The sequence below is a fragment of the Artibeus jamaicensis genome, unplaced genomic scaffold (assembly GCF_021234435.1).
Source record: "Artibeus jamaicensis isolate MK-2021 breed Jamaican fruit bat unplaced genomic scaffold, CSHL_Jam_final contig_2259, whole genome shotgun sequence".
Lineage (NCBI taxonomy): Eukaryota > Metazoa > Chordata > Mammalia > Chiroptera > Phyllostomidae > Artibeus > Artibeus jamaicensis.
Window position 1 is genome coordinate 8,255,550 of NW_026521468.1, and position 19,979 is coordinate 8,275,528.

General features: G+C 64.4%; 2 protein-coding genes across 2 annotated transcripts; both read left to right on the forward strand.

Moving 5' to 3' along the window:
• Positions 1 to 1,451: 1,451 nt before the first annotated feature.
• Positions 1,452 to 7,576, forward strand: CHMP6 (charged multivesicular body protein 6). Its single transcript, XM_037158027.2, has 8 exons — positions 1,452 to 1,561; positions 3,575 to 3,684; positions 3,762 to 3,849; positions 4,248 to 4,334; positions 5,093 to 5,158; positions 5,355 to 5,435; positions 6,042 to 6,096; positions 6,679 to 7,576. The coding sequence occupies exons 1-8, from the start codon at positions 1,499 to 1,501 to the stop codon at positions 6,732 to 6,734; spliced, it is 606 nt and encodes a 201-aa protein (XP_037013922.1). The 5' UTR covers positions 1,452 to 1,498; the 3' UTR covers positions 6,735 to 7,576.
• Positions 7,577 to 11,641: 4,065 nt separating this feature from the next.
• Positions 11,642 to 18,684, forward strand: LOC119058585 (translation initiation factor IF-2-like). The gene is made up of 4 exons (XM_053659103.1): positions 11,642 to 11,756; positions 11,863 to 12,004; positions 16,319 to 16,491; positions 16,678 to 18,684. Exons 1-4 carry the CDS (start codon positions 11,733 to 11,735, stop codon positions 17,035 to 17,037), a joined length of 699 nt encoding a protein of 232 aa, XP_053515078.1. The 5' UTR covers positions 11,642 to 11,732; the 3' UTR covers positions 17,038 to 18,684.
• Positions 18,685 to 19,979: the final 1,295 nt, after the last annotated feature.

Consider the following 19,979-nt stretch of genomic DNA (forward strand, 5'->3'; position numbering starts at 1 on the left):
GAGGTAGAGTCAGAAAATCAGAAAGGAAGCAGGATTACTTTGGAAGGAATCCTGTGTCCTGCTGCGGGCCTGTCGCGTTGGGAAACCATTCCCCGAGATGCGTCCTGAGGCTGTAGAATCTCGAGGTTGGTTGAATTCTCAGCCTCCCCAAGTCAGAGCGCTTGAGTGTGAAAGAGCCAAAATGGAGACTTGAGTGGACTGACCTTGACCCCCGTCCCCAGTGACCCCACTAAGCCCTGCCTGCCAGCTGGCCCACCCGCACTCTGTGAGCCCTGCTGTTGAGCAATCCCAGGCAACTCGGTCACACCCCAGGGACACCAGGTTTTGCTCGCTCAGACAGGAGCCTTGTGGAGGGACCCATGGGTTCCCAGGGTGGCACAGAGGAGCAGACATGGGTACCCGTGCACGGTCCCAGGCCCCAGCCTGAAGGTTTGCTTCCATCCGTGAGGAGCCTTGAACTTTGCTCCTTTGTTGCTGTAAACTTGGGTGTAACCGGACCCCACTGGGCTGCCAGTCACCCCTCAGGACGCATTCGGGAATACCGAATCAGGGCTCAGGCAGAGATGGATTCGGCCTGATGTATCAGGTGCAAGTCCCTGCGTGTCCACAATGCACAGCCCTGCGTGAGGTCCTGAGAAAGCCCCGATCTGCAGGCCAGGAATGGCCATAGAGCCACTGCCACCAAAACTGGGCCCTGGATTCGTCCTGGGCATGGAGAAAGGCAGAGCCCAGAGACCAGCGGAGGTGGCCGAGGGGCCTGGGGCAGTGGCTAGGTGTCCCCCGAGACGAAGAAGATGGAGAGTCATGACCTGTTGCCCAGTGTTCAGCAAGCAGAAGGCAGGGTCCCCTGTGGTGGGTTCTAGGTGTCAGCCCGCCCCCCCCCCAGGACCTCCCCCAAGTGCCTAAACCATGCTGCAGTTGCTCCCTACGCCAGAACGACCTGCCACCCTCTGTCGCGCTCACTAACCTGAGGTTTAGAGTCAGCGCACCAGGTGCCTTCCTGGTGCCTGTGATGTGAGCTGGTGGGCCCACTGACGGGGGGCCGAAGTGGCGCGGTCACGGGGAAGGAAGGGTCTCTTGGGGACGCTGGGTCCTCTTACCCTATGGCTGCGCTCCCAAGACACTAGCCATGTGGCCGTTCATGCCCTGGCCTCGAAGTCACGCCTTGCGCCCGATTCGCAAAGTCAATTGGAATTCAGTCCGTCTGCACAGCGGGCACAGCCTGGAAGCGCACGTGGCGCCCACTACTTGCAACCTCGCAGGCCCTACCGCAGTTCATGGCGCCACTTCTCCATGCCGGCCCCAGGGGGCGCTGTGTCACTGGCCGACGCCGAGGCCGCGGGCTGTTCGCGTTCTGCGGCGCCTGGCCCCGCGCGGCCGCCGTAGGGGGCGGGGCTGCAGACGGTGTCGGGGCGACGGTGCGACGGGGTTCAGCCGGCGGTGGGCGGGGGGGGGGACTTCGGGGGCGTGGGGGGCGCCGGGGCGCGGGCCCGGCGCCATGGGCAACCTGTTTGGTCGCAAGAAGCAGAGCCGCGTCACCGAGCAGGACAAGGCCATCCTGGTGAGACGTCCGTCTGCGGCCCGGCCCCGCGTCCGGTCCGGGGCCGGTGGGAAATGTCCCTCGGTTGTGCTTTGCGCACGAGCCCACGCTCGCGGGAAGGCTTTCCATTGCGGGCCCCGCGGGACCAGCCCGGGGACGCGGCCCGAGTCCGCACCCACGCGCGCAGCTGGCTCGGAGACGAGGCCGTGGGGCGAGGGGCCGTCCGTGACGCCCTCTCTCTGCCCCGGAGCTGGGGGTTTAGAGAAAACGGGGCCAGCCTGTGACCGGCCGGAGTGCCACTGGGTTCAGGACCAGCTCCTGCCCGCCGTGGCCTCCCTCGCTTGGTGTGCGGAGGCCGGTTCCGTCCCTAAGGCGCCCCTCTGCCACCGCCCGGACGCGGTTTCCGGGGCGAGACCGGGCTACCCGTTGCCATGGTGATGATGCTGCGGCCCTGACTCCCAGGGCGCTTTCAGGTACAGGTTAGTTTGTGGGGAAAGAGCCCCGCGTTGCTTTCCGTGAAATTCTTGTGTCCAGTCATCCGTTTCCGTTACGAGAAAAACGTGTCGGGAAGAAGACAGTCCAAAAGTGAGAGCCCAATTTACCTTTACTTTTGCTTTCTGTTCTGAATGTTCTGCGAGGAAATTTACTAAGAGATAAGTGAATTCAAATAACAAAGGGGTTTTTACCTCGGCTTCTGAAACTGTTATGAAAGGTGCTTCACTGAGGTTTCTCAGAAGCAACAGCAACCAGGGATGTGCTTGTCAGTGGAGGAACCGGCACAGCGCCGGACGCCTGATGGGAGGGGTGGGGGCGCTGGGTGACTCCGTCCTGAAGGACAGCAAGGGCCCCGCCCCGCGCTGCCCGCAGGTGCGCCCGCCTTCACCCTTCGCCCTCCACCCTCTGCTTCCCGACTGACCCAGCCTCGCGCAGAGCAGGGAGCCCCTGAGGCCGTTCTCTTCTCTAAGGACCCGCCTTTGGCTTTCTCCTCAAGGAGACCTTCCGCTCGCCAAGCATCCACCTCGCTGGGGTCCCAGCAGGGACAGTGTGGTCTGCACAGGATTCACAAACACTGCCTGAGGTCTTTCTGGGGTTCAAGACCCCGTGCCTGTCTCAGCTCTGCTGAGCTGCACTGCCAGCCAGGAGAGTAGCCCCATAGCAGGGGTGGGTGCCCCCATCCTGGGGAGGAAAGGCAGCTGGGGCTGGGAAGACTGGGTGCCTCTATCGGAGCAAGTCCTGGGCCTGACTGTGTGCTAGGGCAGACACTGAGGGGGGCCGGTTAGAGGGAGCTGTGAACCCCCCCACCCCACCCAGGCAGACTCAGGGTGTCTTCACTGGGCATCGCCCCTCACGTGATGAGTTTTACAGATGTGCATCCCCCCGATGACTGACGCTCAGGGCAGCCCACCTGAGAGACAGCCCTTTGGCGGCAGGGTGCGCCCCATCTGCGGGTGCCTTTCCCGGTGTTCCTGCCGCGCCGGCTGCGAGAGAAACTCGAGTGCCCGAGGCAGGGAGGGGCCAATCCAAATGCAGGGGCAACCGCGCATCCTTTGTAGGAAGCATGCAGGTCCGAGATGCTCGCCAGGGGTGCGTGGCCCCCCCTGAACGCACCAGTGGGGCCCAGGCAAACGTGCTAGGTGACAAGAACGGGATGCTAAGCCCACGTTGGGAAGGTGGCTGGGGCCCAGAGGAGCCGGCCAGAGTGCAGGCCACTGCCAGGGCGGGAGGGTGACTGAGCCGAGAGGCCGTGCAGCTCCCCTGACCCGGCTCCAGGACACCCACCCTCCTCGCAGACGGCACTGAGCGCCACGCTGTGTTGGGACAGTACAGCATGATGGACACAGCTGGCTGGCTCGGCGGAGGCTGCCCTGGGCACTGCTGGCCTCCCCACTGGGCGCCTGAGCTACCTCCCAGCTCAGACAGCCAGGATTGTCTCTGGACGTGGCCCCGTGCCCCCCGGGGCAGAGGGTGCACTTCCAGGGGCAGCAGCCCGGTGAAGGTTGGGCACAGCGTTAACACGACACCCCGTCTCTGCAGCAACTGAAGCAGCAGCGGGACAAGCTGAGGCAGTACCAGAAAAGGGTCGCGCAGCAGCTGGAGCGGGAGCGGGGCATCGCCCGGCAGCTCCTGCGGGACGGCAAGAAGGAGTGAGTGTGCGGGGCAGCGGCACTGCAGGGTGGCGGGGGCTGGGCTGGCCCCGGGTCACTGTGCACCCCCTCTGCAGGCGGGCCAAGCTGCTGCTGAGGAAGAAGCGGTACCGGGAGCAGCTGCTGGACAAGACGGAGAACCAGATCGCCAGCCTGGAGACCATGGTAGGCCGAGGGGAGCCCTCGGGCAACGAGGCTGACCTGCCCTGTCTCGGGCCCCTCAGCCCAGGGGCGGGTCGGCCCGGAGGGGAGGAGGGTCCGTGACGGGAAGCTGATCGTCTCCAGAGGTGGGAGCAGGTGGACTCTTACAGGAAGATGGTTGGGGACTGGGCTGCTTCTAGGTGGCCCAGGGATCTGTCCTTTGAGTAGAGGTGTCAGGGGTCTTCAGGGGGCTCCTGGAGCATCCCTGGCATTAAGTGCTGAACAGAGCTGCTCGTGAGCACTCAGTGGCCTGTCCTGAGCTCTCTCGGTCGTGGTGTGGGCTGCAGAGGGCAAGAGGGAGGCTGGGGACCAGAGAGGCCAAGGCGGCTCTTACCGGCAGACCCGGGCCCGTGTCCCCCCAGGTCCAGAGCATCGAGTTTGCCCAGATTGAGACAAAGGTGCTGGAGGGGCTGCGGCTGGGGAACGAGTGTCTGAACAGGATGCACCAGGTGGGTCCTGGGGGGCTGGGGCGGGGCCTGGCCTGCGGCCGGCCACGGTGTTTGTGATCGTCACTGCGGGGAGAGGATGACGGTCTGGCAGGACAGGCGGACTCCGGTGTTGACCTGGAAACAGAACAATGAACAAAACCTGGGTCTTGGGTCTGCAGATGCCAGCGTGACCAGAGGAAAAGTCTGATTTGGGTGGGGAGGGGTGTGGTAAGCTGCTCTGGAGGACTTCCTGGAGGAGGTGAACACAGCCTCCTGTCAGAGACAGCTTGGAGCTGGCTGGTGACCAGGAGGGTGAGGCCTGGAGAGGCTGAGCTGGAGCCCTGCCCCTCCACGCTGGGCTGGGCTGGGGCAGGGGGTGGGCCCAGAGCCCTGGCTGTACTGCTTTGCCGAGTGGTGAGTGCCTGCCAGTCCAGCAAAGGGGCTGCTTCGAGCCTGAGAGAGGTCAAGTCACTTGCTCAGAGAAAACGATTTCTGCTTTTCACTCACTTTTACCTAAAGCTGCTAGAGTAGGTTTGTTGCTGGAAGGTCTAGTGAGAAGGGCCAGTCAAGGCCTCAGGAAAGGCCGACTGACAGCTTCCGGCCTCTGTGGCCCAGTGCTGCCTGGGATGGAAGTGACCGGCAGTGGGCCCTGTCCTGCCGGCCTGGCCTCCCTGGGACGAGCATCCGGGTGAGGCCGTGCACCCGACAGCCAGGTGGCCCTCCGTGGGGCTCTTGCAAGGCCCCCGCCAGACTCAGGAGCTCCCCACCGGCCCGTTTAGGTGATGTCCATCGAGGAGGCGGAGCGGATCCTCGACGAGACCCAGGAGGCCGTGGAGTACCAGCGGGTAGGTGTCGCCCTGTCCTCGGGCCCCCTTCCCCCAGCAAGTGAGGGCAGTGCCGTCCTGGTGGAGGGTCCTGCCTGCCCCTGCCTCGTGGTGGCCCCCCTCCTCGCCCGTGACGGGGGTGGAGTCAAGGGCTAGTCCCTGGGGGTCCCAGTTCCCGGCCCAAACACGCACTTCACCTCTGCCCCTCCTTTTGCAGCAAATCGATGAGCTGCTGGCAGGGAGCTTCACTCAGGAGGACGAAGACGCCATCTTGGAGGAGCTGGATGAAATCACTCAGGTGGTGGGACCCCAGGGCCTGCCGGGTGCCCCTGTGCATCACGGCAGGGGCCCAGACAGAGCAGGGGGCTGCCTCTGCCGGCCCTCAGCCACGTCCCTGCACAGTGGATAGGGGTGTGGCTTTGACCTGGCGGGTTTTCCCTGCACAGCCAGCCACTCGGTGGCACGTAGGCCAGCATGTGTCGGCCCCGTGGCCTCCGCGGGGTGTGTGCGCTCCGTCTAGGCCACTGCCCTTGCCGTGTGCTCAGCCTGCATGCCCCGCCTCCCCCAGGCCCCGCAGGCTCTCTGGGAGGGCGGGTTTCAGTCCGCTGCTCACCCTGGGGCCTCCGTTCACACTCAGAGGCCAGCCGGCCCCACCCCACAGCACAGCCGGGCCCCGCGCGGCCCTGACCCTGCCCAGGCTCTGGACCGGCAAGTCCGGAAGCCCTTCAGGGACCTAGAGCCGGGAAGCCAGCCTTTACTTGTCTCTGCACTGCCGCAGGCGGAGGAGTCCCCTCGGGGCTCTGGAGCGAACTGGATCTAGCCGAGCAGAGGGGACCCGGCCCTCCCGGGGGCACAGGCGGGCCTCTGGGTCACGTCTCACACCCCCTCCTCCCGTCTCTTGCAGGAACCAATCGAGCTCCCCGATGTCCCTTCAGAGCCCCTTCCTGAAAAGAACCCAGGTACTCCCCATTCTGTCCTCTGGGAAATGGCAAGTTCTAGAACAGACCAAACGCCCTGGCCTCAGGGTCCTGCTGCACCGGGCACGGTGGGAGAGCTGCTGGCCAGCTCAGGGGGAGCACCGAGCCCCATGCTGGGGAGGGTAACCTCAGAAGAGTTGACCCTGTTGGGAGAGGCGCGGCCTAACGGTGGGAGCCCCCAAAAGGCCAGGCGAGCCCGCAGACTCTCCTGGGCCAGCATCCTCGCTGGTCCAGGCCCCGGGATGACCGTCCCAGGGCCTCACCGAGCAGGCCCTGAGGTCTTTTCCCCCGGGCGGCCCTGCGGCATCCGTCGTGGTCCTCGTTCCTTTCCGCTCCTCCACCTCCTCCCGAGGCTGTGGGGCCTCCCGGCCCCTCCCCGCCATCCAGGTGCGGGTACCAGCCCTGCCCGGCCTGTCCCTGACTGACCGTCCCCAGGAGCTGCTCAGGCCCTTCCCAGAGCTCACAGCCCCGGGCCTGGCTCCATGCCGCCTCTTGTCCTCCTCTGGAAGTTTCTGCCTGGGACATGTTCTCTACGTGACAAATGTCTCTTTGTTCCCTCCACAGAGAAAGTCCCTGCCAAGGCCAGGCCCAGGCAGGCGGACCTGGTGGCAGCCTCCTAACTCAGCCTCCTGGAGTGGGACCGGCAGGGACTCCCCAGAGACGGAGCCACCGAGAGTTTGGGAGCATGGCCAGCCCTGACCAGGCCCCCAGGAGGCCAGTGCCAGGCTGGGCCACCGGTGCTGACGATGCAGCAGACACAGGGCTCTCAGCCAGGCCGACTCTGGGAGCCGTCCCTGGGTTGGGGACTGCACGGCTCCATTCAGTCCCTCCAGCCAGACACAGCTCCTGAGGCTGTGGCTCCCATAGGGCCATGACCAGCCTGTCACTCCTGGTGCTGGTCACACTTCCTGTCCCTGGCCCTGTGAAGCGCTTCGGGCCACTCTCCTGTTGGAAACCGAATCAAACCAAGCCCCTCCCTTCCCTCTCACTTCCTGCTGCTCCCTTCGTTGGCGAGGCCTTCGACCAAGGGGCACCTACCTTGGCCAGGCTTCCTGACACGCCCAGTTGTCGTGTGGATCCGGGGGTGTGGGCCTCTCCATGCTTCCGTCTGCATTTGGGGGGTGGACAGGAGGGGCGCATCCCTGCTGGCTGGACTCCAGGAGTCCTGCCTGCCCCTCATCACTGGCGGGTCCTGCCGGGGTTCCCGGAGGTGCCGACAGGACCCGTGTGTCCACGGAACTCTGGGGCTGGAGCTTGGAACCTGCAGAGACCTGGGACCTGCCAACCTGCCAGCTCTGAGCTGTCACCCACCATGGACAGGCTTGAGGGGGAGTCACGTTCCTGATTCACAGTCCATTCTGGAATTGGTGTCGTTGGGGTGTCACTCCCAGCAGGGCAGAGGAGACTCGCCCAGCCCCCCAAATACGTCACCCCCATTAAAGTTGGTCCTGCACCCCTGCCACCTCATGGACTCGGGTCTAGGAGTGCCAGGGTGGGTTACAGGCACCCCCGGGTGCCCCTGGACCCTCACGGGCACTGACTTGGAGGCGCCTGTCTGGTCAGCCCCACAGTGGGCCTGGGGAGCAGGTGGAGGTTCTCCTGCTGGCCCTCAGCCCCGGAGGCCGCCTCTGGGCAGCTGCCCCAGCCTGGCGCAGGGCTGTGTCCTGGTCCTGCCACCTGCAGGACCGGCCCCGGCAGCCCCCACACATAATGGCCTCAGACCCTCCTGGGTGGGGAGCCGGTTGCTGCGGTGAGGAGCGAGAAGGGGCGTCCCACCTAAGGGGCCCCTGTGGGCATGCCAGAGCTGGGGTTCTTGGGCCGGAGCTGGACACCCGGGTGTTCGGGAGTTGGGAACCTGCTGTGTGTGAAGGGATCCTTGGCAGGTGCAGTACACACCTCTGCCAGCAGGGGGCTCTGCCAATTGGCCTCCGGATTTGGCAGAAACTGCCATCAGTGGTGCCAGTGTGGCTGCTGGCCCCTCTTGCTCCCGTTTTGGGTGACATGCTGCCATCTGTCTCCAGGACACCAGGGGGCAGTCCTCACCTAAAAGGAGGAGCTGGTCCGGTGACCCTCTCCATCTGCAGATGGGCTTCTGGGCCCCAGGAGGTTGTGGAGGGGACGTAGGGCCTGCCTCAGGGGAGGCACAGATCATGGGCCCGCCACTCCGGCCCCCACAGGAGGCCCATCCTCAGGGAACGGTGGTTCCACCTGGGGCCTGCCTGGTGGGGTGCACCCTGCCCCTCCCCCATAGTGCCTTGAGGAAACCCCCCACTCCCCGCTCCAGTGCTGGGCCAGGCACCCAAGCCCCGCGGGAGGAGGGAGATCGGGGCTGCCCTCCCTTACCCAGCCTTCTTTCTAGAAGTTCAACCCCAACATAGGACATAGGGAGGCCCTGACGCCCAGGGGACCTTCTGCTGACGCTCGGGCTCCAGCTTTGGATGGCATCTGGCTGGCCAGCCGTGTGTATGTGTCTGTGTGTCTGTGTCTGTGTCTGTGTGTGTGTGTGTAAATGTACGTGTGAGAGAGTGTGCGCTCTGCCAGGCTGAGGCTGGTCAACCCTGCACCCTACTCCCCAAACAGCAGCCAGCGAGCTTACCCGCTCCCTTTTCCTGGGGCCTGGGACTCCTGACTGTCACAGGTTAGAATTCAAACCTGGTGGCAGAGCTGGTGCCCTAGGGGCTGAAGGGCACTTGAAGGAAGGGAGGGCCTGAAAGAGCACCCACACCCCAGGGCAGGAGAGGCTTAAAGGGGGACCCATGGGGGCCCTCAGGCCCGGGACCCCAAAAGGGTGGGGCAAGGAGCGGTGCCTGGGGGGGGTGCTGGAGACAACATCCCTAAGCTCTGACCTCACCACCCTGTGGGGTCTCCTGCTGACCCCACCCCACCTGCAGAGACAATCTGGTGACATTGGGCAGCTGCCACAACAGCCCTGGGGCTTCTGGTGGAGCTGGCTTCCTCTTTGCAGGAGCAGCCCCTCCAGGGGTGGGTTGCTAGTCGTACCCCAAATTTGGAGGGAGGCTGCGTGGGACGAGGGCAGCAGGTCAGAGGTGCGCCCTGGGGGAGGCTGGCCTCACGGCCACACCTGGCTGGGGACCTCTCCAGTGGAAAACTTCACCCCTGGGACAAGGACAGCTGTGTGACTCGGCCTGGCCCTGGCACGTCGGTGAGCCTGGGTCCTCGGCCCTGTGCCCCGGGATCTTGTTGAGGATGTGGGAACACCCCAGGCCTCTTCCTGGGGACATGTCTCCCTCTCGCCAGCCCCTTTCCTCAACATGCACACAGACAGCCCGGCCTGTCTCTGGCCTGCACGTGGGGGAGACTGCGCCCGCGGGACCTCCGGTTCTCTGGACCTTCCCCTGCCTGTGATCTCGTCCCTGTGGGTCTGACGGCACGTTACCTCCAGCCCGTCCCAGTGGGAAGCGGGAGCTTATCTGGTGGAGCAGCGCTGCTCTCAGACCTGGCCCTTGCGGGGACGCTCCCTGAGGACGCACAGGCCCTGGAATGAACGTGGTGAGAGCAGAGCGCTCAGACGCCGTGCCGGGGGCACGATGGCTTCCCTTTCCCCCCGCATCCCTGAGATGCAGCCCCGTGCCGTACATCTCGCCCGCTGAGAGCACACGGCTCAGCCCGGTCCACGAGTCACAGGCCCTGCTGCCCTCTGCACAGTCCACAGGACAGCCCCTCCCCCGGGGGAAGCCACGCCCCCCACGCCGCTTCCTGCTCTGGGTCGGCCTGTTCTGCACTCAGTGTGGCCTCACGCAGGGCCTTCTGTGCCGGCCTCTGGCTCACGTGCTGCATCTGAGGTCCCCCCGTGTCATGCGAGTGTGGGCGTCCATGGCGCCAGGGGCTGCATTTTCTCTACCTGCCTGTTCCCATGGACACTAGAGTTGTCCCCCTCTTTGCCAATCGAGAAGGACGTTTCTGTGAATGTCTCAAGCAAGTCTCTGTGTGGGCAGGTCTTAATCGCTCCCGGCATGAGCCTGGGGGCGGGCTCGCGGGGCACGCAGAGACCTGCTGCCCGGCCCTCGGAGCAGCGGCCAGACCGCTGTCCAGGCGGCTGCGGCATGTGACCTTCCACCAGCCGCCCGTGAGGCTCCACAGGGCCCCGGCCCGGCCAACACGAGCTGTCCTCAGGCTCGACTCCGGCCGTCTGGGGGCCTGGCTCGTTCCCCGAGTGACCAGTGCTCATTGGCCTCTCCTGCGTCTTTCAAGAAATGTCCGGCTCCTTTGCGCAGTTTTAAATTGGGCTCGTTGTCACTGTGTTATTGAGCTTTAAGAGCTCCTCATATATTCTGGATACCAGACTCTGTAATCAAGTGTAGGATTTGCAAAAGCTTCTTCCAAGTCTGGGGCGTTTTTGCTTTTTTGATGGTATCCTTTGCAGAAGGAGCATTTTTAACTTTGAAAAAGTCCAGTTTATCTCTTTTGTTGCTTGTGCCTTGGGTGTCATTTCTAAGAAATCATCGCCTACTCTGAGGTCATAAAGATTTATCTCGTTTTCCTTGAAAACTTTTATAACTTGAGCTCTCAGGTTGGGTCTTTGGTCCCGTTCATGTCCGCTTCGGCCGTGCTGGGGCCTTGGGGTGCAGGCCGTTCTGCATGTGACACCCGGTTGTTCCGGCAGTGTGTGCTAAGTGACAGTTGTTCCCCCGCTGCACCCGCGGCTCCTTGCTGGACACCAGGTTGCCGGCAGCACGAGAGCAGGCCTCTGCCGGGACCCTGTGCTGTTCATCGGACTTCTGTCCTTGTGTCCGACTGCAGCTGCGTGGGAGGCTTTGAAATCAGGAAGTGCAAGTTCTGTTTGTTCTTTTTTCAAGGTTGTTTTGGCTGCTCTGAGTCCCCTGAATTTCCCTGTGAATCTTGGGATAAGTGTGTTAGTTTCTGGACAGAAGCCCAGAGAGACTCTGAGCGGGGTGCGCTGGGCTGCGGGTCAGTTTGGGGACCGTGCCAAGTCGGCACCGTTTAGTCCCATGGTCCCTGGAGTCCTCACCCAGGTCCCCTTTAACTTCCCTCAACAAAAGTGTGGTGTTTCCAGAGCTTACGTTTTGTACTTCTCTCGCTAAATTTATCACTAAGGATTTTATTCTTTTCATTGCTATTTTAATGGAATTTTTTCTTAATTTCAACTTCTGATCACACGCTGCAACTGTAATGCATCCTCACGCATCATACGGGGGTCTCCAGCTGCTGCAGACTGTGGGTTAGAAACACAGCTGGTCTCGGCACATCAGTCCTGCAGCCCCAGCCCCGACGAACAGGTGCAGTTGAGTTTTTAGCGAGGATGGGGCCAAGCCCTGCGCACGCCGAGAACTGAGAACCGGTGCTCTGGTTCCTCATCACGCCCCCATCTGGCCAGAACCCCCAGCACAATGCCGGGCCACGGTGGACGCCTTCCCTTCCGCTCTTTCTGTCCATTCCCAGCCCCCAAATAATACAAACAGGAAGGACAAAGTCCACACAGCATTTCAGGCAAAATCCCACCCCTTCCTCCCCCGCCCCTCCCTCTTCCCCTTTCTCCCCGGTTTCTGGGCCGACCAGGTGCTGCCTGGCTTTGCAGTGCCGCGGAGGGAGGCAGCGTTCGGGACTCGGTCTGACGCTGGGGGAGGAGGCCGCACAGAATGAACCTCAGCGCCGCACTGAGAGTGAGGGAGGGCGCAGCCAGGACCAGCAGACCAGGGCGGGCGTGGGCTCCACGAACTCCTCCGGGTAGCGCTGTTTTAAAAAACCTGGGGTCTCTGGCTCCTGCAGGCCACGGGCCCCCTGGGGCTCATCAGTGGGAAGTCTTCCTCCCGGAGGGGCAGTGGTACCCCACCAGCTTACACTCACAACACTGCCCCCAAGTCAGCGGGAGAAGCTGGAATCATGTCAGAATCACCTGCTCAAGAAATTAGTAAGTCCAAGGGGGGGCCGAGACCCCTGGGGCCATCTGTACTGGTGTCCGGCTTCCTGGGTGCTGGTCGGCTCCCGTGACAGACACCCCGAACTGTGGGGAGGGGCTGGGGCTCTGGTGTCTCCGGGGCTCACTGGCCAGGCTGGTGGACCGCGGACCGGACGTGCTCCCCGGTGACGGCTGCAGGTGGGGCCGTGTGTCCCTCTCTGGGTGCTGTCGGTCCCTGCGTGCTTGAGTGCCGCGTCACAGCCGTGTTCTGAAGCACAGGGTCGTATGAGTATCGGCCACTCCCTGTGGCCCTGCCTGCTGCACTGGTTTCTTAGGGGGCATTTTTTCAGAAATAGTGCAGAAACCTACCCACCCAGCTCTCTGTGTGAGTTCCCAATCAGTGGCACTTGGCCCGAGTCTCCCGTGACTTGAGGAAGCCTCAGGACCACATCCACCCCCGCAGGGGACGTGCCCTCATTTTGAGGGCTGTGTCTGGAGGGACGCCCCTGCTCCCCCACAGAGAGGCTCCGGGGGCCCAGGGTCCACCGCCCAGGCCTGTGTGGCGAGGCGGCTGTGGTGGGCCCAGTCACAGTCCCGGCCCCTCGGTGTGGGCTGGCGGGGAACGTGGTCCCTCCAGCAGAGGACCGATGTCGCAGAGTTGTTCTGGGTAGACGGCATCGTCCAGGGTGGCCTGTCCTGCTTCAGAGGACACGTGGAGAGTCTCCTGCCACATGCTGGCACAGCAGGTCACTTGTCGCAGTTGAAAGAGCAGATTCGAGGACTCCGCACGTGAGCCAGAGCAGGGGCCAGGGCGAGGCAGGTGGCCCGGCCTCCAGGGGACAGTCTGAGTCACTGCCTCTTCCCAAGCCCCAAGGACCGGCAGTGCAGAGCTGGGACTCCGACCGGACCCCGTGTTCCCGGCGAGGGGGACTACGAAAGGCCCCCGGGCAGTGAGAGCTGGAGAGGGACCTGCACGCTGCGGGGACAGCACAGGCCTCAAGTCGCCCCCGAGCCACACATGGGCAGGACAGACCCCGAGCAGCAGACGGTGACGCTGAACGGCAACTAGAACCACTGCCACTGGAGATTGGAGCTAACTGGGGTGGCGGCGGCTCCCTGAGAAGCACTGTCCGCCCCGCAGAGTATGGCAGCGGCCAGTCTGCACGCCCTGCAGCCACAGCGTTGAGCTGACGGCCCCACGTCCCTCAGTGTGAGAGACCATGGAGCTGTGACCGGCTTCCAGGGGAGACGAGCAGCAGCTGGTTTCAGCAGCCAGACCACCCGGGGGGGGGGGGTCACAAGACGCCCTCTGAGGCAGTGGTCGGAATGACCTCACACAGGTGGAGGCGGAATTGCCAGGAACGAGTGGGAAGTCCCACCTCTCGGCCCAGGAGCAGGAACCGCACATAAAGAAGCAACCTGCGAGTTTCGGAAAAGGACAGTGTGGTCCCAGACACATGAAGACGGATGGCCCCGCGGGCCTGGGGGCAGGCGGTGAGCGCGGCCGACTCGGGACGCCGAGACCATCCGCAGCTCTCAGCCAGCCCGGAGCCCCGGGGTCTGCGGGACGGCCCTCGAGGCCTGGCCTGTCATTATAGCCCTGTGGGGGGCGTGCGGGGATGAAAGCAGGGGGAAAACGTTTGAAGAAATAACAGCAGAATATATCCCGCGTTTGGTAAAAGTCACCAATTTCAGATTCAAGGAGCTCAGCAATCCCCAGAGAGGATAAATTAAAGCAACCTGGGCCTAGATAGGCCGTTATCACACGGCCAGGAACCAAGGCGGGGCAGAAGCCAGGAGCAGCCCAGGGAGCAGGAACCGGAGGACCCGTGGTCGGCGTGGCCGCGGAGCACTCTCCGCCCACTGGGGCTGTTTTGAGGATGAGCTTCAATCGGGTGCTTGGGTGCCAGCTGCCCTGGGAAGGGGCTTCGGGCAGCGGCCGCCTTGATCAGCAGCCTTGGAGGGGTCGGGGCTGGGCTGACGATGGAGAGGAGGGAAAGCCGCCAGAAGCTTCCAGTTTAGAACCATCTTGCAGGCACCCGACACACCCACGGGTGGGATCTTGGGGACTCTGTGGGGTCAGACGGTGGACTAGGCAGGGGGGTCGCACGCCAGCGGTCACCACGGTGGGTGTCAGAGCACAGGAGAGGGGGGCCTGGGCCTCAGAGGAGCCTGGGGAGTAGGAAGAGCTGGGGGGACGGGTGGCGAGGGTGATGGGAGGAGGCGGCGGTGACGGCAGCAGCCATGTCCCGTCCAAGCCAGGGGCCTTGGGAAAGCCCTTCCTGGGGCCCCCGCCCCAGCATGGGGTCCTGCCCCACCTGTCCTTCAGGCTGGTGGTCAGATGCCTCGGGCAGGTTGCTGAGCCAGACTCCCTGGCTCCTGGCCACCAGCTGGCCGGCCACACAGTCCTCCTGCCCAGGCCAGAGCCGTCTGGGCTCCCACCCAAAGTGTCTGCAGGCGGCGGGTCCTCCATCCACCGAGCATCCCAGGGCTCCTGGGCTGTGTCTTCGCCAAAGCCCTGCCCAGGCGGGGCCGCCAGCCCGGGAGCCCTGGCCTTACACACGCCGCCCTCCTCAGACCATGGGGCTGCTGTCAGAGGCAGGAAGGGCTGGACTCGGAGACACGCAGCGTGGTGCCTGCCGTTGCTGGACCTCGGCCTGGGCCGCAGAGGCTGCCAAGCTGGGTCCGCAGCCGAGTGGCAGCTGGGAGGAGCCTCCAGGTGGCCGAGGCTCTCGGGCCCACTTCCCGATGACGCTCTGCAATGAGGGGACTGAGACCCTAGGGAAGTCCGGGTCAGGGGGACGCGTGCCACACAGTTGGCGGGGCGCTCGGTGTCACTGGGTGCTCCGGGAACGCAAACCGAAACCACTGACCTTGACGGCGTCTTTTAGGTTCCGCGTGTGAGTGACGGCGCCCGGAGTGCGGCCTCTTGCCTGACAGATCCCGCAGCAGGGCCGGGCACGCTGTCAGCAGTGGCGAGGTCCCTCCTCCTGTGGCCGACCAGTGTTCCATTGTGCGAACAGGCAGCAGCTGCTTCATCCACTCGCCTGTCAGGGGACAGCTAGGTGGCTTCCACTCCTGGCCACGGTCCCCAACGCTGCAGCTTACTCACACGTCCGAGGGCTGGCACCGGGGGCCGGTGGGGGAGCGGGAGGGACACGAGGTACAGGACAGCTGCCCTCTTCGGTGGCCGCCGTAAAAAGTCACGGGTGTCAGCACGGCCCAGGGAAGGCAGTCGGTGATTAGCAAGAGCTCTGGACGGCGGACTCACGGGGGTGTCACTTCGTAAGTTACGTAACTGGCCCATTGCTGTGTCGCTGTGCTGAACGCCTGAAGCCGGTATGACGCTGAATGTGAGTTGCAACGGAGACCCGCCCAGAATGCTGACGAGGTGCCACTTCACAGTCGCGAGGACGCTGGAGTTAAAAACATACGGAAAATCACAAGTGCTGGCGAGTACGTGGACGAAGCCCTGGCCTTGCCGGCTGGTGTCAGTGACACCGCCGAAGCGAAAGCCAGGGCGTCGGCTCCTCAGGAGGCCACACGCCTCGGCCACCTGCCCAGCACGCCCAGGCGCGGACCTCAGGGCCCGCAAAGAGGCATTCTCACAGCTGCTGCGCCCCTGATCGCCAAAGGGGGGGACCACCCCGTGGCCACTGCTGAGGAGGGGCCAGCTTACCTCGGCCCACAGGACGCCGGGACAGGACGTGAGCAGCCAGGGAAGGTACCTGTGCTGGCAGCCCTCAAAGGTGTGACGGCTAGGGCAGGGGGTCAGACCCAGGAGGTCCCCAGCCTGTGGTCCCCGCCGGTGAAGCGCCCAGAGCGAGACGGGGCGGGGCGGGCCATCCTGGCCTGGACAGGGCGGCGGTTACTACGTGCCCGGGGCTGCTGCACACTTCTGGGAGGTTAGTGGTATGTTCTGGGCATTTTTTCTTAAAAACTTTTAGAGGTATCCCTGGGGCCTTTGAAAACAGCTATCACAGTGAGGACTTTTCTTGTGGAGCCCGAGTTGCGGGGGCGATGGCTGCTGTCGCGTCGACAAGCTGGGGGCGGACGTCTGTTGCACAGGTCGCCTTTCCTCCCTTGTGGGGCCTGGGACAGGGACGGGCGCAGAGGCCGCCTGTGGCTTTGCCTCAGGACAGATCCAGCCCCCCCACCAGTGCCCCTGCCCCTGCCGCTGCCCATCTCCGTCCCACCACGCCTGCAGCTGGCCTTGCGGGCCCTCTGCTGTGCCCACCGCTCTGTGCCCGCCACGCACCCACGCCACCTTTCAGGGCCGTCGGCTGAGGGGCCTGTCCACCTCACTGCTCCCATCCACCCATGCAGGTCTCCAGCCCCCGGAAAGCGGTCAGTGTCCAGCGGGAAGAGTCGGCGTTGCTTTCCTGAGGCGGAATGGAGGCCACTGGGGTTTTCCCAGTGGGGACCACGAGACAAAAAAAAAGAGGAAACCCACCACTGAGGGCAGCGCCGCGGCCCCCAGGCTCCGCAGCGCGCCCCAGGTCTGGTGGGAGTGAGCAGCGGTCTCTGTGCTGCTGCCAGGGCTTGGGGCTCTGGGTCCCCGCCAGCAGCAGCGTGGCGCTCCGGGCAGGCGGGTCCACTTGGAAGACCTGTCCCCCCCCCCCCCGGGGATGGCTAGCGCTTCCCACAAACCTCTACAAAGACACCTGTGTCTTCCGATTCCCAAGGAGAAAGAGCCCGATGGGGCAGATGATGTTTTCAAGCTTGACACTGAAATAACTCGATTCGGAGTCACATCACCATCACGGCAGACGCGCCCGGGGAGCGCCGTGCTCACTCCTCAGGATCAGGACCCAGTGCGCGTGCCACCACCTGCTCTCGCTGGACAGAGGCCACCCCACCCCGTGGCCTCACTGTCACAAAGGCCCAGCCCCGTGGGTTCCCCAACACCTGCTTGCTGTGAGAGTCCCTGGTCAGACGGACTCACCAAGCCCCGCCCAGGATCCGCCCAGCCAGGCCCCCAGCGGCCTCACCTCCCCTACGCGGCTCCATCCGGGCCCTCCGGCACATTCGGGGGTGAGCTGTAGGAAGGGGTGAGGGCGGGCAGGTGCTGGTCCCAGGTTCTGGGGCCTCAGGTGCCTGAGCGCCTACCACCCACTCAGAGGTGCAAATGGCCGGCCTCAGGAAGTGCTGGACGGGAGGTCCAGCACTTGTCCACACAGCCGAGCACAAAGGACACGCAAGACATGGGAGCCCCGGGCCCACCGCCCACCTGGGCCCGTGACCCCTCCGACGGATGCACCTGGACCAGCAGAGGCCCCACTGCATCAGGACCCACCCGAGCCGGGGCGATGGCTGGGTGGGGGCTGCCACGGCTCAGACGTGTGGCACTGGACCCTGGGGGGCCGAGGCCCCCACCCCACCTCTCTCTGCCCCCGCCCTCCGCAAAGTGAGCGCAGATCCAGCCCGAAGCGCCCTCCAAGCACCCCCTTTGGTAGCTGAGAGTCCCGAGTGGGGTTTCAGGATCTGCAGCAAGAAAAAAATCAGATTTCAGGGCTGAAGACATTTTAAAATCGGGCTTTAAATAAACATGGAGTGATGAGAGAGAGAGGGGCCTCCAGCAGCTGAAATTAGAAGCAGCCGCCCTGGGCCGCGACCATCTGCGCGAGCGAGCTTGGCGGCTCGCGAGTCTGGAGTGGCGGCAGCGGGAGAGCTGGTGGCGGCAGGCAGGGGCCACGCGTCCTGCTCGGAAGGACCGCGGCAGCACCTGGGCTGGGCTGCCGGCGTGGCCTCCAATTTCAGATTCCAGAGAACAGACCTCCTCTCCGCTCCAACACCCTCTCCGCCTGCTTCCAAGGCAATTCAAGTCGCTTGAGAGCCGGAGTGATAAGAACACAAAGACCACGTTTCAGGGGTAGATGAAGGGTGATTGTTTCTCTGAGGCTCAGTGTTCTCTCCTCCTCGTCCCTGGGGGAGGCTGGGTGACCACCCATACCCTGGGGGACGGCTGGGGCGGCCAGACTGGGCTCACGGAGCTTGGCACCCTCCCCCGGCCCTCCAGTTCCCCTCACTGAAGACCCCTCCACGAACTGGGTTTGTGGCCCCCCAGCAGGAGTGCTGGAGTTGGGGGTTCCCTGCTGCCTGCAGCTCCCCCCCCCTCCCCCCCGCAGTGCACCCAGCCCAGCTCTGGACTAACAGCCCAGCACCCAGGCCCTCCCTGCCTCGGCTGGGCCAGGAGGCAGCGGGGGGGGGGGGGGTGGCCCCCCAAAGGCTCACCCGCACTGTCAGCGACTGTCTCCTCACGCGAGTGGGTGCCTGACGCCGCCAGGAGAAGCACCCGGCGAACCTCCGAGGCTGCTTCGCGCCCCTGCTCTCCCCCCACGCTGCCTCCCGCCGGTGCCCAAGTCACGGGACGTGGGTTACGTAAGGAGGCCCTTGCTAGGCGAGGGCCTAGGGAGCCCCCCAGGCCCCCCCAGCCTGGCCAGTAGGGAAGTTCTGGAACTTTCTAGGCCACTCACTAAGAGGGCTGAGGCTGGTCCACAGCCAGAGGGCCCGCTGCTCCGCCTTCCTGCACGGGAGCCCGGGAGCCCGGGAGCCCCTCCCCCCAGGCTCGGTTCGGCTCAGGCGCCCAGTCAGGCACCCAGTCAGGCACCCTGTGGGGGGCGGGTGCAGCCAGCACAGGCCCCTGGGGGCACCGGGTGGCTGGTCACGGAGAAGAGAGCCCTCGAACTCTGAACCCCCGCTCAGGTCGGGGTGGGGGCCGATCCAAGTAAGAGACAGAAGTGGGGGGAGTGCCCCTGCTGGCCCCTTGCTCAGGGCTCACTGTGGGTGGGGGCAGGGGGGGGACGGACAGGCCAATGCTCCACCTGCAGAGCCCACAGGGATGGGACGCACGTGAGGCCAGACCCTGTCTTTTAGTCCCGAAAGCCAAACAGATGCTTGTGTTCAACTCGCCAGCACCCTGCTTTTAATCAACCTTCAATCTCAGGACAGTGTTGCATTTACATCATGGCACCCAGTGCTACACCTGGTTCCCCCTTGGTAGCACGGTGAGTGTGATGCGTCCATCACAACCACACGCCCCTGCTGGTGCGTCTCCACCAGCTGAAGTCCACCCGAGTCCAGCGTCCTTAGCTTTTTTCCACTGTCCCTTTCCTGCTCCAGGGTCTCACGTCGTGTTTCCACGGGCTCCTCTGGACTGCAATGGCCTCAGAGGCCCTGGTGGTGTGTGACCGTGACAGCGCTGTGCTGTGCTGGGCAGGGGTTGTGCAGACAGCCCAGCCAACAGGACTTGCCAGGCGGCGACGCTGGGGGGATGGTGTTGGGGGTTACGGCGGAGTTAGTGCCCTCTCTGCACACTGGGGCCACACGTGCGCGCCGCGGCTCCCGCTGTTCCTGTGACCGGGCTCGGCTGGCGGAGGTGCGCTTGCTGGCACCTCCTCTTCCACCCTGTCCGCCTAGAGAAGTCGACATGCGATGCCCGCAAGGAAGGGCTCGGAGTGCCGCTCTACCCAGCGTCTGCTGTTCTGCAGAGACCTCCCTTCGAGTCGCTGAAACACACTAGGCCAGGGCCCGTTCTGCTGCTGTTCACGCCTCGGCTCCTGGCTGCAGGCTCTGTAGCAGCAGGTACCTGCCCGTGTCCATGTGCGACACCAGCTCTGGGCAGCAGCCCGGCCTCGGTTCTGCCCCCTCAGCAGCACACCCGTCTGTGCACAGCCGGCGGGCTTCTCCCACCGCAGGAGCTCGGCTCTGCCTCTCACCCTGGACCGAGCCGTGTGTGTGGGAGGCGGGGAGGGGACGTCCCACCTGTGCGCTCCAGGTCCCAGGCCACTCCTTGCTTTCTTGGTGATGACGTGCAGGCACAAAGAACCCAGGCCTGGCTGGGAGCCAGGAAACAGTGCTCTGGACTCGGTTTGGATAGCTCTCCCCGGCGACCCTGGCCGGCCAGAACGCCTGGCGTGGAGGGAGGAGGCAGAGAGGCTGAAGCAGGACCAAACATGGCCCCGCTCCCCGGGCCTGTGGTCTCTCC

Excerpts from the sequence above, each read along its gene's own strand:
- CHMP6 (XM_037158027.2), top strand. The coding sequence starts at position 1,499 with ATGGGCAACCTGTTTGGTCGCAAGAAGCAGAGCCGCGTCACCGAGCAG. Across the intron at positions 4,335-5,092 it reads GTCTGAACAGGATGCACCAG|GTGATGTCCATCGAGGAGGC; the intron begins GTGGGTCCTGGG and ends CGGCCCGTTTAG. Across the intron at positions 5,436-6,041 it reads AGCTGGATGAAATCACTCAG|GAACCAATCGAGCTCCCCGA; the intron begins GTGGTGGGACCC and ends CGTCTCTTGCAG.
- LOC119058585 (XM_053659103.1), top strand. The coding sequence starts at position 11,733 with ATGAACCTCAGCGCCGCACTGAGA. Across the intron at positions 11,757-11,862 it reads ACCTCAGCGCCGCACTGAGA|GCCACGGGCCCCCTGGGGCT; the intron begins GTGAGGGAGGGC and ends TGGCTCCTGCAG. Across the intron at positions 16,492-16,677 it reads GGCTCCGCAGCGCGCCCCAG|GAGAAAGAGCCCGATGGGGC; the intron begins GTCTGGTGGGAG and ends CCGATTCCCAAG.